Here is a 19,332-nt window from a genome sequence, read left to right on the forward strand (position 1 = left end):
ACCAGGAGGTGAAAAACACCCAAAGAACTTTTTTCAGCACAATTCCAGCTGCATCTGTGGCGTTCCTCACCCGTATTATGCCCTCCTGGGAGAGACAGTGGATTGCAGTGCTGCCAGAGGCCTTCTCTCATTATCGCATGTTACACATTCAGTGACTTCTTTTTTTCTTTCTTTTTTTTTTTTTTCTGAGATGAAGTCTCACTCTGTTGCCCAAGCTGGAGTACAGTGGCGTGATCTCGGCTCACTGCAACCTCCACCTCCTGAGTTCAAGCGATTCTCCTGCCTCAGCCTCCTGGGTAGCTGGGACTACAGGCACGCGCCACCATGCCTGGTTAATTTTTGTATTTTTAGTAGAGACAGGGTTTCACTATGTTGGCCAGGCTGGTCTTGAACTCCTGACCTCATGATCCTCCCACCTTGGCCTCCCAAAGTGTTGAGATTACAGGCGTGAGCCACTGTGCCTGGCCTCAAGAATTGTTATTTTTACGGTGGATCAGAACTCAAAGACACATGTGAAGAAATCTGAGCCCAGGATCCAAGTTTTTTTTCATTTACCTCTTTTATCAAACAGGTTGCATTAATTCCGATCTTCTTGGCCTCACTATTCTCTTGTTCCGGCCACTGCTGCCAAGACTGTTCTGTGTGGACTCTGAACTCCCTGCTGGCACAACCTGCCAAGCCAACAGTACTTCATGTATGTCATGTTGCTCTGAGTCCTCCTTGCTTCCTGTCCACTGATATCAAGGTGAATTCTGCCTTGGGCAATCTGAAAATTCAGAAGAGATTATGTTCTGGGGTGGATCTTTGAGGAGTGGCAGATATGAGCTGAGGAATCATAAATTCTTCCCAACCCATCTCACACATACTGTTTGGAGGTGTGGTTTATGTGGTTTCTCAGAGGTGTGACCATGAGATCAAGCATTTCATTGCACTTATTGGTGGGCAGCTTGACGTCACATCCTCATATTGGGTTTCCTTCTGGATCTGCTTCACTCTGCCTACCCTCCATTTTTGCTCTCTGAGATTTCACTCCTTACCAAGGAGGTAGCATATAAGGTTTTGCCTCAGGCTCTCCTTTTGGGGGAACCCAAGCTAACACATCTCTCAATCTTTTACAACTATTTTGAACACACTGCATCTGACAGCAATTTCTAGTGACCTGATTTTAGCGAGTCTTTCCAAAGTACTCAATCTTTTTAAAAGAAAAAGCAAATTTTTAATCACATTTCATTGGTTAAAGTCATAAATATATAATTATAATAACACATATAACTGGCAAAAAGAGGTTTAGAAATAAACATACTTGGCCCTTGCTAGGGATACAGCCCATGAGTATGTTGGAGAGAAGTCATGAGCTTGCAGATTAATTTTGTTTGGCTTGTGCAATATTTTAAGATTCTAATTAAGGGCTGTCATTTAAAAATTGGAACATTTAACATAAATCAAGATTTATGAAATAGACTCCAGACAGGTATGGGGAAGTCTAGGCCTGCTAAGGGATATTAAAACTAGGAAATTAGGGCCGGGCGCGGCGGTCACGCCTGTAATCCCAGCACTTTGGGAGGCCGAGGTGGGCAGATCACGAGGTCAGGAGATCGAGACCACCCTGGCTAACACAGTGAAACCCTGTCTCTACTAAAAATACAAAAAATTAGCTGGGCGTGGTGGCGGGCACCTGTAATTCCAGCTACTTGGGAGGCTGAGGCAGGAGAATGGCATGAACCCAGGAGGTGGAGCTTGCAGTGAGCAAAGATCGCGCCACCGCACTCCAGCCTGGGCGACAGAGTGAGACTCCGTTTCAAAAAAAAAAAAACTAGGAAATTATACTTCATCTTATGTAGTCTCACAGTAAAAACTGAGGCATGTGCTGAGATCGCTTTGTACTAGTTGTACCTGGTGAACAGGTGGCACTTAGAGTCTCTAAAACGAGGAAAGTATAAAATTCCCTATAACAGAGCAAAATTGAGTAGCCCATGCCTGGATGAACATCACTCTGCATAATGGGTAACATCATCAGCTACATATCCTTGTGAGAATTTGTAAACCCTGTGCCTCCAGCATGCTGTGTTGTTCCGTCATTTTTGGGATCATCTCTGTACATTTCATATACTTTTCTATTACAGAAATGTTTCCCATCCTCTGTTAGTGTTTTTATATTGCTTTATATCACTTTTCTGTTTGACAATACAAATTGGTGTCAGAAGTGAGACTAATACAAAGACCCCAGACCTTAATGGCTAGGTTAATTTGAGGGAGACATAGAAAAACTGCAGGAGAAAATATGATCCTGGAATACCAGGGTAGCAATAGGACCACCCTTGGCAGAGGGGACTGAAAATGGTTTGTAGATAAAAATGGAAAATTGTTTCAATGGACTATGTCCATTACCCCCTTGATTATGGGAAGTCTGGCATACCAGATTGAAAAGAAATAATAATCTGTAAATGGGCAGATTTATGATTTCCTGGTTACTTTTATTAGCTCTAGCTAGGGTGACCATATGTCCCCTTTTGCTCAGAATAGGCTTGGTTTGTGCCTCTTGTCCAGACATAATGATTATTGGTATCTCCTTTCACTTTCAAAAGTGTCTGGGTTTGGACAGTAAATTATATGATCACTCCAGAGGGGCAGAGGCACTCAAGACTTTCTATAGAAATTGAAACGAAACTACTGGACCACGAGTCCAGCTGGTAGGGCAGACCAAGACAAACTCTGGGAATGGGACATTTGGGATGTTCTATTAGGTGTGGCAGTGAGGCCGAAGGACCTCTTCAAGTCTACACTGGATTCAGCACATCTTCAAGTAGACATTATGTAACAGCTGAGGTTTTAGATGAGGTAGGGGTTGGGAATTCCTTTACTTCTCACTGGTTTTGCTCTTTAAAGAGAGGCAGACAGATTAGAGACAGGAAAATTAAGTGTTATAATGGCTTCTAAAGTGTAATTCTTTTAACATGCTTTAACTAGTCTTGTTGCTCTAACAGGTAAAACTTGAAAAGCTGTGCCTTTGGAGCTTGTGCTTTTCAAAAACGCAAGTGGTGTTTAGAATAGGATTCAAAAATGGTTGTCTACTTGAGCACATACCCTTTTAAGAGAAAATTTAAAAATACTTAATTGAGCCATAAAACATTTATTGTTACAGAGCATTTGCTGTTAAATGCTACATGGCAAAAAAAATTGCTAAATTATTGGTAATTTTCTTTTGAAAATTTCATTTAAGAGGTCAATTTATAGATGCATATTATCTTGGCAGGTAGAGTGTCCTGAGTATGAATTTCACTTTCACCAACTGTTACTTTTATGAATTTTGTTAACTAGAAGTTTCATCACTTCCATGGTGATCCAAGGTTTCAAAGTACACTGAACTAAAATAGGTTCAAGGCATTAACTAGGTCAGAGCAGTTATTAACTAACTTTAGACATAATTTAGATATACTACTTTAGATATGAAGTACTTTTGATATAATTTTATTCAGTATATGATCCTTCTGAACTGAGATAAGATTGGGAGAGGCTGGCAACATGCCCAGAGCTTCTCCAAGGTTCTAAGTCCTGGGAAGAAAATAATTTGAGTCTGTATTTGTGCCTTTGGCCAGGTGTGGTGGCTCACGCCTGTAATCTCAGCACTTCAGGAGACCGAGGTGGGAGAATTGCTTGAGCCCAGGAGTCTGAGAACAGCCTGGGCAACATAACATAGTAAGTCTCTCTCTCTCTCTCTCTCTCTATTTTAAGTGCAGAAGATTTTGGCTAGGCACGTGTAATCCCAGCACTTTGGGAGGCCAAGGTGGGTGGATCACTTGAGGTCAGGAGTTTGAGACCAGCTTGGCCAACATGGTGAAACCCCATCTCTACTAGAAATACAAAATTAGCTGGGCATGATGGTGCACACCTGTCGTCCCAGCTACTTGGGAGGCTGAGGCATGAGAATCTCTTGAATCCGGGAGGTGGAGGCTGGAATGAGCTGAGATTGAGCCACTGTACTCCAGCCTGGGTGACAAAACGAGACTCTGTCTCAAAATAAATAAAGAAAAATAAGTACAGAAGATTTCACTATGTCATCAGGAAGATATATGCACAACAAATAAACATATGAAAATGTGCTTATCATTATTGGTCAAAAGGGAAATGTAAATTTAAACCACACTGAGATGCTACTACCTATTAGAATGTCTAAAATTAAAAAAAAAACCCCAGGGTCCTGAGATCATAAAAACAATTTCATATCATACACACCCATACACAATTAAAAAGATTGGCCATATCAAGTGCTGGCAAAGATATGGAGCAACTAGAACTCTCATATACTGATAATGGGAATATGAAGTGGTACAGCCATTTTGGAAAACCAGTTTGGAAACTTCTTAAAAAGTTAAGCATACACCTAACATAGGAGCCAGCCATTCCCTCCTCAGTATTTACCCAACATAAAGCGTATGTCCATACAAAGAATTATACCTTGTAGCTTCATTTGTAGTAGCCCGAACTGGAAACAACTGAAATGTCCATCGAAAGGCAAGAGTATAAACAAACTGTAGACATATCCATACAATGGAGATTACTCCACAATAAAAAGGAATGAACTATTGATACATGCAATACAGATGAATCTCCAAATAACTGTACTGAATGAAAGCAGCCAGCAAATAAAAATACTGTTTTCATTTATATAAGATTCTAGAAAACACAAACTAACCTGAAGTTACAGAAACAGATCCGAGGTTGTCTTGGGAAGTGGGGACAGAGGGGCAGGAGGGAGGGATCACAAAGGTGCAGGAAAAAAACTTTTCTGGTAATGGGTATGTCCTTTATCTTGATTGTGGGATAGTTTCGTCGCAAAACTTATCAAATTGTATACTTTAAATATGTGCAGTTTACTTTGGAAGGCCCAGGCAGGCAGATCAGTTGAGGTCAGGAGTTCGAGACCAGCCTTGCCAACATGGTGAAACCACATCTCTACTAAAAATACAAAAATAAGCTGGGTGTGGTGGCGCCTATACTCCCAGCTACTCTGGAGGCTGAGGTGGGAAGATCATTTGAACCCAAGAGGCAGAGGTTGCAGTGAGCCGAGATCGTGCTGCTGCACTCCAGCCTGGGTGACAAAGCGAGATTCTGTCTCAAAAAAAGAAGTGTTTACTACACGTCAATTATACTTTAATAAATCTATAAAGAAAATTTAAAGATCTCTGATAATTCTAAGTAATAATTTGATTTTATTTGCTGACATCTTTTTATCAGATTTACCACCTTTGCAAAGTTGGTTATTCTGAGAAAAAAAAGTGTAGCAAAAATTCTTTATGAAACTCAAATTCAATGTTGCCTCTAATCAGGAATAACACTTGCATTCATGAAGACAAAGAATTAAAGGAGAGTATCAGACAAATATTACATGCTATTGCTGATCTCAATCCTCCCTTTCCTTGCTATTGTCTGTTAATCTCAGTGGGTTCTATCTGAGAGCCTAGTGTTCACGGCATGGTGTTTTCTAATGTGCCTATATAGGAGGCTGAGAGTCCCCCTCCTTTCCACCTTCACCCTTCTATAGGACTCAGGTTATAATAAGGAAAGGAACTGAACCTGCAAACTTTGGCACAAATTCTAAGACACTTGAATTGAGAGTCAAAAAGAGTATAAATAAATAAATACTTCTGAAATTTTGTGCACCTCTAAAATTTGAATATACTAATTTGCTATCACAACATATCCAGCCCAGAATACTACAGTTAGTGAGAAAAGGATACAGCTTGTTTAATATGCTCTCATATTAGAGAAAAAAAGTTTACCTGATTTCACCTGTTATCATGTTCATGATAACACGAACTCATAACTTTTGAAGAAAAAAGTCACCTTTCTGCTTTTATTACAATGATTGTTGTGACCTCTTCTCCAGTGCCATTTTGCCCAGCTGCAGTAGTCATGTGAAACGGTGGAACACGTGCCCTTAGAACCCAGGTTGTTCCCAACTATAATCTCCATTAAAGGAATCAGGGTTCTTTGATGAGCAATGTATCCCATGTTTGAGAAAGAGTAATTCAAGCTGAGTTTTGGGGTATCTTAACTATTATCACAAAGAATGTTTTCAGCAGTTCCTGGGGAAGGAAGGAGGTCAAGTTGACCAGAGGGTTGCTAACCACAAGTGGAAACAATCTGAGTATCAACTAGAAATGATTACACACCCAGCATAAATACTAAGATAAAGAAGACTAACAACCACAAATGTTGGAAAATGTGTGGAGCAAGTGGAAGTCTCCTACATTGCTGCAGGCATGTAAAATCGTAGAATCCTTTCGGGAAAAGGTCTGGCAGTTTCTTATTAAACTAAATATACACCTACCCAAGGACCCGAAAATTCCATCCCCAGATATTTACCCAAGAGAAATAAAGACACGTGTTCACAAAAGAATTGTCTAAGAATGTTCATAGCAGCTTTATTCATAACAGTAAAAAACAAGCAGAAAGAGCGCAGTGTCCATCAACAGAAAGATAAAAAAAAACTGTGACATATTAATACAAAAGAATACTCAGGAATAAAAAGAAATGAATCCCTGACACATGCAACAACATGAACAAATCTCAAAAACATTATGCTAAGTGAAAGAAGCATTACATTTTCTATAATTTCACTTATATGAAGTTTAGAACAGGTAAATTTAACCTTTGATATAAAAGAATGAGAACAGTAGTTATACCTGAGGGGTTGGGAGGGGATAGACCAGGAGAGGGATTTAGGAAACTTTCTGAAGATGATTGCAATGTTCTAAATTTTGGAAAGGGTTTAGGTTACACAGGTGTATATGTCTGCAAGAACTCAGCAAATTTATACTTAAGATTTGTGCATTTTATTGCAGGTAAATATTATATCAAAAAAATTTAAAAAACTAAATAAATACTAAACTCTAGTTAAATAATATGCAGTTGAAGTACTAGGGGGAAGTATATCAGCAACTGCAATTTATTCTGAAATCCATCAAAAAGTACGCTGGATAGGAAAATAATAAAACAAGTAGAGTAAGATGTAGATCCCTGTGGTCAGTATTTACTATAAAATTCTTTCAACTTTACTGTATGTTTGAAAATTTTTCATAATAAAATGATGGGAAAAAGACCTCAGTAGGTCTTATCTTTCTATTGTATGTCCCTTGTTTGAAATAAATTATTCTTTCTGCAAGATACAGATTTGATAGCAACACAGGGACCAGAAATTAGCTCCCTGGGATTCTAAAAGAGGGATGATATAAGTAAACATGGTAAGAAGGAGAAGAAAATATAAAAATTATTAATATGGAAGCCAAATAATATGAAAACTACTAATACTGATTTTATTATCACCACAAACAAAGGGAAAGTACCTTTTAATGATGGCTAACCATTGAATGAAGAACTACATTTTCTGTCAATTTATGTGTCACTTGTATCTTACCCAAATTTGTTCAAAATTTAGACACTGAATCATCAGTAAAAAACAATTATTAAGCACTTTCCTACATACCTAGTATTATAGTTGTTGGTATGCTATATATGGGATAAAATAACATGCATTGCCTTTTGAGAGCTTTGGAGGAAATTTGACACAAGTTTATGCCGAACAAATCTGGTTATGTTTCCCACCTCTGCACTTACTAGTTGTGGGACCCTGGGCCAATTAACTTCCGTAAGCCTCACTTTCCTCATTTGTACAAAGGGGAAAGATAATGGCAGTTCATACTTCATGTGGTTATTTTGAATATTAAATGAGACAACCCATTTTACTTATACTGTATCACAGTGACTAGTAGTTAGAAAGTGCTCAATAACTGTATTATTTAAAAAAAGAACTGTAAGACACAAAATTTTCAATTGGTGGAAGAATGTGAAGTGCCTTAATTTGTCTAAACAGCAATATCTCCTCACTAGGTAGCACAAATAGTAAATAGGATAGGATTTGTTTTGTTTTCTCCCAGAGTTGTGATAAATATTGTAAAAAATTAAGGAACAATAAGCTTGCTGCATTGATGCTCTGAGAATACAGAAACTTAGATCCAGGAGTACAATGCAGAATGCACCTCTTTTCAGCTTAACGTCTGTACCTGCTGATGGAAGCCACCCTGCTTCACCTGGGCTTGCATTAAACACTCAGAATTGTTACCCATAATGTTTTGTACCTGTCACTAGTACCTGTTAAGTAGGTGGGCATGTAGCTAGAGTCTCGAATTAAAATATCAGGTAAAGAGGGGGTTTAGGTAGGGCAGGAAGACATTAATGTCTGGCAGGTGGCAGAATGAGCAGCTGTGTGACACTGGTGAGCTGGGAAGCATGCTTCATTGTCTCTCGCTATGTGTGGTATCCAAATTCCCCACATTCTTTGCTATCTTCTGTATCTTTTGGCATCTTTTTACCACCTATCTTGTTAACAATCATGCAGCCTACATTCCCACATACTGTTGCAACTGGCTGAAACTAAGCAGTAGCAGCTGCTCCTTTTAGTTAGGGCATAGCTCTCCTGTTTGTTACACTGCCCACAACTCCTTACTGTCATTCACATGAGGTATATTTCTTGCCTGGCCTGGATGGCATTCGGACCCTGGTCTAGTTAGATTTAGGCAGTGGTGACATATTGGGGGTTTCTTAGTGGTAAGTTATATCTAGACCAGAAGTATTCCACCCTCTACCCCCAGCAAAAAAGCAGCCAGGAATTCAGATATTTCTCAAATACCTTTCAGAATAGATGAGTTCCTTACTATCATTTCACAAAAGGAAGGTGATGACTTAAAGGAGAAGGAGAAACTCAATAATCACCTAAAAAAAAAAATCTCTGACATGACTGAAATCTTAAGACATCCTATTCTGAAACACTCTTGGAAATGGAGAATAAACACTCTACTTTTACACAGCATTGCATCTGCTTTGAAACTCACACAACATTGGTTTCCTTCTTTAGTACTTTCACTGTCCTCTTACCAGTCTTGTTTTTCAAGATGTAAGTTTACTGAGTGGGACTATTTAGATACAGCTAGTGTCTAATTGAAAGTATGGGGCAATGTCTAGCACCAGGGCAGAACTGGGAAGAATTCACATCATTCTTCACATGGCATCAAGCCAAAACTGAAGAAAAAAATGGAAATATTTTAATATAAAATCATCCAAGCTAAAAATTCCATATTTTAACCTTAAACTTGAATCAGCAATGATTGTTGCTGCTGTTTCCTTCCCTTATTACTAGTTATTCTTTTGAGGTTACATCGGATAAATGTGCAGAACATACGAAATGGAAGCAACTGAATTTCTCAAACAGGAAGCATAAAGAAACATTTTCTCCCTTTACTTGGGTTGCCTTTATTTAACATTCTAAAGAATGATTATTAAAGTTCAAGGATCATATTGAGATCTTTCCTAACAAAGAAGAAATAATGCTTGTTTCATAAGTAAGCTAAAAATTTTCTCTGGTTAATCAGGCAACTCCCAAGCTAGTAAGAACTTCTTCTGGGACTCTTTATCTACTCTTCTACAGGAAACAGAACTAGTGCAGGCAAGCGTACCTTTATCCTATTGCATAAGTATGAAGATATTGCCTAAACAAGGTCAGAAAACTCACTAAATGAATAGAATGGTGAGATGAGAACATCCTTAGATACATTAAGAGCTAAACAGGATGCAAATCAGAAAACAATTTCACTTAAGGTTTGCTTGGAATCTTTTACATTAGTCTATATAGAAACACAGATATTCAATGTGAACATCAAGCCAGGAGAACAAAACCAAGGAAGAAAAGATAATTTGGGAACTAGAACCAATTCCTGATACTATATACAAATACGAAACACATATAAATACATATATAAGATTTTTAAAAACTGTGATGACACATTTTGGGCTCAAAATAATGTTCTCACATAACACATCTCATTTCTCATCCTTAAGCAAAGTTTGGTATAGAGGATATAAGATTTCTTTCTGCATGTTTACTTTTGTCTCTCCCTGTCTTTCCTAGCCTTAACAAACAAAATTCCATACCATCCTTTAAGAACCCATCAATGACCTACCCCATCAATGACCCATCCCATCAATGACTTACTCCTCAACAATTGGAATTAACCTGTCCTTTTCTGTTCCCAGCATTTTATGTTTGCATTACCACCTAGCTCAAAGCTGCAAAACACTAAACTTCTTGGAAAAGTATTCTAAAAAACCTTTACAAAAAATGAAGTCCTCACCATCTTTTACAACAAGAGTTTAAAAAAGAAGTCCTAGTCATCTGAAGTCAACACAAGACTTTTTTGGAAAATACTGGAGAATGTGCCATGCAGATAATAAAATGGATTGGACGCAGCTGCTGGGGTGTTTGGCTAAAAGTCTCTTAGGTTACAATTATCTCACTCTTTTTAACAGCTTCTGTTTATGGTTTCTTCTTCTTCCCCAGTGTCACATACCATCTGGTAAACATAGCAGCTGAAGACTCTGTTGGGTTTCTGCTCTATGTGTAGCACCAAGTCTCTGTCAAAGTAGACTTCATGGCTATATGTCTGTAACAAAAACACAATCATATGGAGTCTCCTTTTCACACAGCCATATTCACTACTGTGTTACTAAAATGTCACAGTACCTATGCTAGGGATTTTCAAACATACACTTAGAAGAAAACAGTTGCTAGAAAGAGGTTTATTTTTCATTATTTGTGGATATGCAGATTATTAACAAAAAAGGCATTCTACAAAATATAGAGCATAAAAAGAACTCTGGACCCAGGAGTCTAAATACCCAGATTCTACTGCCAACGCTGCTATTATCTATCTCATTGTGTGATCATGTACGAGTGGCCAAACTTCCCAGGTTCTCCACTGATAAAACAAGACCCAGATAAAATGGTGTCTATTGTTCCTTATAACGTTGACATTCTATAATAGTTGAAATATCAGACAAATGTATACAAGAGCACCTGGGAATCCTGCATGCTTAGATATGATCTCTATTAAATAATTGTGGGGATTTATTACCGTATTCTCTTATTTAAAAAATTTTTTCCAAATTTATAATTGAAAGACAATCAAAGACTAAGGTAAGGAAAGAGACAACATGTCTCAGGAAAACACATGAAGTTTTATCTTTAAGGCCACTGGTAAGAATCCTCTAGTGCCCAGGGGAGGAAGGCTTAAGAAGTACTCTTTTGTCCTGTATATAGGACAATAACCTCTTTCACGTGGTCATTGGCATAGGTGAGTCTGGACTGACATGAACACAGTAACATCTGTTCTAATAAATGGCACCTATAAAGAAAAGGTTTACAACTTTGTATCCCATGGACTCTACTTACCACATCCCATGACTCCACTAGTGGAATGCTTTTAAGTAAAGTTCCATATTCATTACAGTGGAAATCCAGGTGAGCTTTTCCTTCAGCATCTATTTGAGTAACAGCTACCACAGAAAGCAAATCTAACTCATCTTCATAGTCCACAATTTTGAAAGTCTTTGGGATAGATAAAATAGAGGGAAAGGGGCAAAATCCAGTTATTCAGGTAGGCTTATTTCTGCATTTACAGTTTAAGTATTCTATTACTTACAAAAATATGGGAGAAGAATGAATGAATGGGAAGAATAATAGGTAGAAATGTATCTGTTTATATGCCTAGTAAAACATCAGCTCCAAGATTTTCAAAAGTTAAGCAGTATCCTACATATTTGATAAACAAAACCAAGTCTATGTAGATCTCAAAGTATAACTGAAATTCTCTACAGTGACAGCAAATCGGAGATTCTCTAAATTTAAAAGAGTATTCAACTGCTGCCTCTCACACGTGTGTTTGCCGATTCCTGGACAGGACTAAACACGTGAAGCTCGGTTCTGAAACCTGAAGACTGCTCACTGAGCTCTGAAAGTTCTCACACCAGAAAAACATAGTCATTTCTAGAAGGATGGATAACCCATCATATACTATTTATGACTTTTTACCACCTTTTTAAAAAAATCCTTTTGGCTTTTTAAATAAAGCAAAAATGGCTGCTTATACTTGAGGGAGAATATTAGGAAATAAAATCCAACCCACAGAACAGGACTGGGACAAGAGGGCTAGCTATGGTAAAGAGAGAAAAATCCCAGAACTGTGTCTCAAGGAAGAAAACCCGAGACTCCAAAAACCTTGCATGGAAAGCAGATCAGTGCCCAAGCATCCAGGAATGGACCACGGGAAGGTACATCTTGGCTGAATGCCTGGCATTAACTTTAACGACAGGCATAGCATGTTTCCCTCAATCACTATGCACTAATTCTTCACCTATGTTTGGTCAAACTGTTCTCTAATCCACTGACATTTTCTGCCGTTACCACCTTAAGACATAAAAATTTATATGGATTTATTACCTTTGATTATTAAAATGTACTTTTATGTTATTTCCTTTTTGCCTTCACCTTACAATGGTCAAACTTCAAAGGGTGACTTCTTGCCTTGGTGTCAGTGATTTTATAGATTTTAGTCACTATTTCTTCAAACTTTTCCTTTACAGGCTAAAAGATTTTGTTTTTTAATCTCATGATATAGAGCATCTCTTGTTTTGCTACCACCTCTCCCCGCTTAATGAATTATGCTACCTTTTGGAAATTTTAGTACATCTCTCCGGAATACAGTTTTATATGCAGAGTATGTTGCCTTCTTCTTTGTTCTCAATAGGTTTGTATGGTCCAAAATAATAATTTTTTGTGTGTTTTTTTTGAGAACAGCTACATACCGGGCCACCTCTAACCTATTTTAAAAGAAGTTAAAAACTGTCCTTAGAAAGCCACTCTAATGTTTCTACTTAAAAATGGTCATACAAATAATATAGTTAGATAGTCTAAATGGATTTAGAACTTACGCAATGGTTTATATATTTAAAGCATGATCACTATCAGTTGATTTCATAAATACTTCCAATGCCTTTTTAAAGGAAGGGGATTAAAATGTATTAGCTCAGTGACTCATAAAACCAACTTGAAGATAAGAGCTGAACTGATTTATCATGCCCTCACATCCTCTTCCTCTGGCCTATGGACATTAACAAACATATTCAAGTCTAGCAAGTAAAAAATGAGGCAAAAACCATAAAGTCATCAGGATATAACTCAAGAATTTTCCCTTAACAGATTCCCCTAGAAAATATACACATCAACAAAACAAAACAAAACAATAAGCTAATCATGTTTTCAAATTATTTTGCCTACGAACTTTTCTGCAAATAAAACTTTAAGAATAATTACAATATGAAAAGAGAGGATGGTGGGGTTGCACTGGTTGAAATAGCATGCACAAGCCCACCCAACTGGCCTGCCTGGAATCCCTCAACCCCAACCTCCACCCCAGGGTATGGGGAAGTATTAATATGAAATTCACAATGCAAGGACACACTGGTTTGGTTTGTCATCTCTGGCCAAAGCAATACCTCTTGTTCTGGGTCATCATCCAGAAGGTTAAAACTTTTTTTTACCACCCGTCCAGAAGCTGTAACAGTGAGTACATTTTCATTCTATCATATGGAAAGAAATAAAAAGATATGACAAGTTCTATTACATGCAGTCAAAGGTAAAACTGTATTAACAAATTTGGTAAAACTTACCAACCCTTCTCCCACATCCACAATTCTTTCCTCAACTGAGGAAATTCTGAATCAGATTTCTGATCCTCCATTTCATATTTTGAGACAGGGTCTCATTCTGTCGCCTAGGCTGGAGTGCAGTGGTACGATCTTGCCTCACTGTAGTTGCACAATCTTGGCTTACTGCATCCTCTGCCTCCCAGGCTCAAGTGATCCTCCCAGCTCAGCCTTCCCAGTAGCTGGGACTATAGGCATACACCACCATGCCTGGCTAATTTTCTACTTTTTGTAGAGATAGGGTTTCACCATGTCACCCAGGGTGGTCTCGAACTCCCGAACTCAAGCAATCTGTCTGCCTTGGCCTTCCAAAGTGCTGGGATTACAGGTGTGAGCCACCATGCCCGGCTCAAAAATACTTTTTTAAAGTTTTTAATGGCTAAAATGCCAGAATGGGCAAAAAAAAAAAAAATTATTTAAAATATTATGGATTAGCTGCCTCATTCACCTGACTTTTGCCTTAGCATATAGTACAGCAAATAAAAAGCGGATCTGTTTTAGAAATTTCCCTCCCCATAATTTTCTTTGTGGTCTTAATTTATACACTAAAAGAAAAGTACCATCTGGAGTTAAAGTATGGTATGTGATTTTTAAAGACTTATATATTACCCCAATTAAATTTAAGTTTGCACAATTAATTAGACCCAAAGGTTGATAATTCATCAATAAAAACTTAAAAGGAAACTCAGAAAAGAAACAGAAATCAGCAAAAGACAAACTCAATATAGTCAACTTTCTTTAAATCTCAAATGTACATGGGGCTAAAACTGGCTACCCATGTAGATAAAATGTACAGACTTTTATAGGGGCTGTGCTGTTGTTTTCTGCTACACTCAAAGGCAAATATATTAGCATATTAAGGTCTTATATAGAAAGACAATGATATATAAAGGATTTTAAAGTACTCTTGACTTACTTTATTGTTCTCCCTGTTGGCCAAAATGACAAAATCTTCAGAGATCTGATGCTGAGAACTATTATTTTCTATTTCAGTTAGCTTCAAAACTCTGAGAAGGGAAAAAGTATTCTGAGAATCTAAGACTTCAAAACACCATCAAAGTGCCAAAGTTTAAGTACTGAAATAAAACTCAACAAATAAAAATTATAGTAACAACACTGAGGTAGTTCTCTTGATTAGTCTGCGATACTAGTAAGTGATCACTAAATGTCCATGAACTCCTTCAAATTCGGAGATTCTGTTAAACAGAAAAACGTGGGAACTGTGACAACAGGTGCCATTGAAGTAGGTAATGATCAGCTTGGTCAGGCCTAAGCTATTTTCCAAACTGGCTTAATGAAAGTTACTCTGAAGAACCTTATCTCTGCTATGCTGTAACGGGTCTCTAACATTTCAGCTCTAACAATTATAGAAGATATTTGCATTTTTGTTTCTGAAGTAGGATGAGATATCTATGAGCAACACTTAGGGTTAACTAAAAAGAAATTCAATCAGCAATGAAATCTATACCTAAATAGAAACTAAGAGTTTTCATGATAGAATAATATTCAAAAACTACAACTGAAAATACTATTCTTTTTTCTTAGGATTGGTTATATTTAAAGATTTGGGGTTTTTGAGTGCAAATGGCTTCATGGATCAAGCCTATTAAGAGAAAATAAAATAATTTGCTCACCACCCACAGAAATCTGTTTACATTGTTAACAAGCTTCAAAAGCACAATGTTTTACAAGCTCAAAGTCTCAAATGCAAAAAAAAAGAACAGCAGAGAGAAGCAGCTGTGTGTCCAGAGAGTGCTGGACACCTCAGAGTTCCCAAAGACCAAGAGATCAAATAATAATTTAAATTATTCACTTAGCTTTTTTAGTGGCAATATTTTTAAATGCTTATATTGTAAAACCTGGCAAAAGGCCATACACTCTTTGTGGGCCTTGTTTTCTTAAGTTCAAACTTAAGAAAGCAAACATAAAATTAATGTGGGTGGTAACAAACATTAAAAGTAAGGCTTACTGAAGCGGAACCACAGTTTAAGATGTGTAAAAATAATCTTATTTCATTAAATCCTTTCATCTCCTTATATTAATAATAGATCCAGAGAGGTAGACTGATTACCATGAAGCATAAAAAATAAAGGCAGATGCTTCCCTTTGTTATTTTTTAATTTTTTTAGACACAGGGTCTTACTCCATTACCCAGGCTGGAGTACAGTGCTACAATCATAGCTCACTGCAGCCTCGAACTCCTGAGCTCAGCTGATCTTCCTGCCCCAGACTCCCGAGGAGCTAAGACCACAGGTGCCCACCATCATGCTTGGCTATTTTTTATTTTTATTTTTTGTAGAGATGAAGTCTCACTATGTTGCCCAGGCTGGTGTCAAACTGCTGGTTTCAGGCGATCCTCCTGCTTCGGCCTCCCAAAGTGCAGGATTATAGGCATAAACCATCAAGCCCAGCCCCTTCTCTTCTTATTCAACAAATACTGAGCATCTACTCTGTGCCAAGGACTATGCTTAGTGCTGGAGTTATAGGTGTCAGCAAAACAGACTTTTTCCCTGTCATCATAGAGTTTATGATACCAAATAAGGTATTTAAGCAGAAGATCACAAAAATAACTTATTTAAGTTGCCCTAAGTGCTACAAAGGAAGATGACCCAGTGGGTGCAATGAAAATATGATGGGCAAGCAAATCTAACAAGGGGCATCAGGGAAGGTCTGTAGAAAAGTGACATTGAAGCTGGGCCATAAAATATGAATAGAAATTAGGCAGGAGAACAGGTAGGGGAAACAGACTCCAAACAGAGGGAACAGGCCCTCAGTTTTCTGAAAAGACAACATGACTAGAGTAAACTGAGTTGGAGGAGGGTCTTTTGGACCATGCTAACTATGTTGGTTTTTATCCTAAGAGCAATGAAAAGCCATAAAAAGGTTAAAGCATTTGAATTCACTTGCATAGCTTTTTATATTTCTTCATGTTCTTAAAAATCATGCTAGCTGCTGAGAAGAAAACAGACAGCACAAGAGTGGATCCTGGAGCCCTGGAGTGGGCTATTACTGTAGCCTAGGCTAGTGATGACAGTGACCTGACCAAGACGATGACAGTGGCCAAGGGCAGAAATAAGCAGATTTAAGAAATATTTCGTAGCAAAATAAACTGGATTGAGAGGATATATGGTATATATGTATCAGAGAAAGAGAATGCCTGTAAGTGTTTAAATGTACGTATATTGATGAAAGACAAATTGGTAAGAAGGTATCAGGAATGATTCAAGATTTCTGGAATGAACTTAGAGGAGAGGTTGAGGCTAGTATATACATTTTGGAGTTCTCATGTATACATGATCTTGAAGCCAAAGGAATAAATAGAATCATGCAGAATGGAAATAGTGAGAAAAGAAGAGGGCCTATGACCCAACTATGGACATTCAACAATTAAAGTCTGGGTAGAGAAGGAAGAGCATAAAAGCAAACTAAAAAAGATAGATGAAATAGGAAAATATTCAGAACTGTGGTGTCAGGGATGCCAAATGCAAAGTGTTTAAGGGAAGGAGAGGTCAGTTTGTGGGAGACGTGTGTGCCCTGAAACCAATCAAAATAAAACAAGATTTACTTCAAACAATCCACTTCCTTTCCTGTGTCTAGGCTGTCTTTTAGAACAAAGACAAATACTCTTCTTTCTTATTAACCCTAGAGAATTAACTAAGACCTGATGAGAAAGGGCCAGTCTGCAATTCCCTTTTACTAGCATATCATCCATCAAATAATGTTTTCAAATTTAATATTTACAAACAGTAATGTTGAGTCTGAAAGAATAAGTTCAGGTTTTCTATATGCCAGTCTCTGAGGAAGCACCCAACAACAAGCTAATTATTTCCATTAATTGGCTCACTAGTTCGCTGGCAAAAATAAAGATGCCAATAAATGCTACCAAAAGCTGCTCTTAACTTTCAAGTGCTAATGAGATTACTCACTTGACTTGATTTGGACCAACATGTATTATTCTACCAGAAGCATCAGGATGGAAATAGATCCAGTCAGATTCTAGAGAACAACAATCCATTTCTTGGATCCCATTTTTTGCCTGAGTTAGAAAAAAGTATTAAAGACAAAGATTAAGGGAAAATCAAATGATTTTACAAATATAACCCAAGTGATAGATCAGTAGGTCAAAGGTACATGGAAGAAAAAATATTAAGCAGTTAAAGTGGAATATATTTGAAGGCCAAATGAGGACATGAAAATTTGAGAAGTTCTGAACATTTAAATTCAGAAATGTCATGGATTTGTTCTGTAACATACCCTGTATCTCACAAACAGGAGTAATAACACAAAAGATACCATATCTCAAGCATCTACTTTGTGTCAGGAACTGCATTTGATGCTTTATAGGCATTGTTTTGTTTAATCTTAATAACACTCAAAGGAAGTATTGAAAACTGATACACAAAGAGAATAAATCATTTGCCCAATTTTTTTGGGTGTGTGTGTGTGTGTGTGTGTGTGTGTGTGTGTGTGTTTTAAATAGAGAGAGTCTCGCTATGTTGCCCAGGCTGGTATCAAACTCCTGGCCTCAAGTGATCCTCTCACCTTAGCCTCTTAAAGTGCTAGGACTACATGCGTGAGCCACTGCACCTGACCTTGTCCAATATTTTGAACCTACTAAACAGCAGATCTGACTCCAAAATCCATGGACTTTCCATTATATAACTCTGCCATAATCATGCACATGCAGTTCTCCACAACTTCTTCCTCTCTTCCCTATCCCCAACTATCTTTCAATCAGAAGAGCAGATAACAAAAAGTGAACATGTAAACAAACCTAAAGCCTCAGACATGGGTCACAGAATCTTGGATAAGTCAAATGTTGAACTCTAATATCTGAGGAAATGATCTAATACTGCTTAGCTTTTAAGGCAAGAAGAGATTTCACCGTAGTATATTTAGATATTAAAATAAAGAAAAAAACCATCTGATATGTTATCACGTGTACACAAATGTTTTACCTTATATCCAGGAGCACTAGGAACGAATACCAACTTGGATATATTAACTTCACTGGCTTCACAGAAGTCATTTAATTTAATTTCTCTAATGTAAAATAAAATGATGCCATATTTCCTACTAGATATTCATGAGTTTTGAAACACTAAAGCTTTTAAATTCCATTAGCATATATTGATAAGCTACTATGTTCTAGGTATCAGACCAGGCATTCATACCTCACATCAATTAAACATAATCTTTGTCATCAAGAAGCTTATAGTCTAGGGGGAGGCAGAAACATAAACAAAAAATAATAAGGCAGTTATTGGGAGCTATGATTGTGCCACTGTACTCCAAAAAGTGATTGACCCATGCACCAGATATCCAAGTGAACAGAATTTTGGGAGTTAAAAAAAGGTTGAAATGAGCCTTAAAGGGTAAGTAGAAAATAGCTACAAATAAGACACAGTAAACTCAAAAGTACAGAAGTGTTAATCGGCCAGGGGCAGTGGCTTACGCCTGTAATCCTAGCACTTTGGGAGGCCGAGGCAGATGGATCACTTGAGGTCAGGAGTTTGAGACTAGCCTGGCCAACAAGATGAAACTCTGTCTCTACTAAAAATACAAAAATTAGTGGGCATGGTAGTGTGTGCCTGTAATCCCAGCTACTCAGGAGGCTGAGGCAGGAGAATGGCTTGAACCCAGGAGGCGGAGCTTGCTGTAAGCCGAGATCGTGCCACTGCACTCCAGCCTGGGCAACAGAGTGAAACCCTGTCTGAAAACAAAACAAACAAAAAA

The 19,332-nt window shown here is 37.7% G+C and overlaps 1 protein-coding gene across 7 annotated transcripts in view; it reads right to left on the reverse strand.

Moving 5' to 3' along the window:
* Positions 1-6,400: 6,400 nt before the first annotated feature.
* DCAF17 (DDB1 and CUL4 associated factor 17) overlaps positions 6,401-19,332 on the reverse strand; it is a 78,822-nt gene continuing 65,890 nt past the window's right edge. For 6 of the 7 annotated variants that reach the window (XM_058441223.1, XM_058441227.1, XM_032755407.2 and 3 more), the window contains 5 exons: positions 17,523-17,632; positions 14,513-14,603; positions 13,387-13,470; positions 11,285-11,440; positions 6,411-10,496 (listed from right to left, as the gene is read on the reverse strand). In XM_058441223.1, coding sequence (XP_058297206.1) covers positions 10,356-10,496; positions 11,285-11,440; positions 13,387-13,470; positions 14,513-14,603; positions 17,523-17,632 — 582 coding nt within the window. In that variant the 3' untranslated portion in view covers positions 6,411-10,355. Of the gene's footprint in view, positions 10,497-11,284; positions 11,441-13,386; positions 13,471-14,512; positions 14,604-17,522; positions 17,633-19,332 lie in introns of all 7 variants that reach the window. The other variant, XM_032755403.2, reaches the window with a different exon arrangement.

Source organism: Hylobates moloch, unplaced genomic scaffold (assembly GCF_009828535.3).
Source record: "Hylobates moloch isolate HMO894 unplaced genomic scaffold, HMol_V3 SCAFFOLD_1, whole genome shotgun sequence".
NCBI lineage: Eukaryota > Metazoa > Chordata > Mammalia > Primates > Hylobatidae > Hylobates > Hylobates moloch.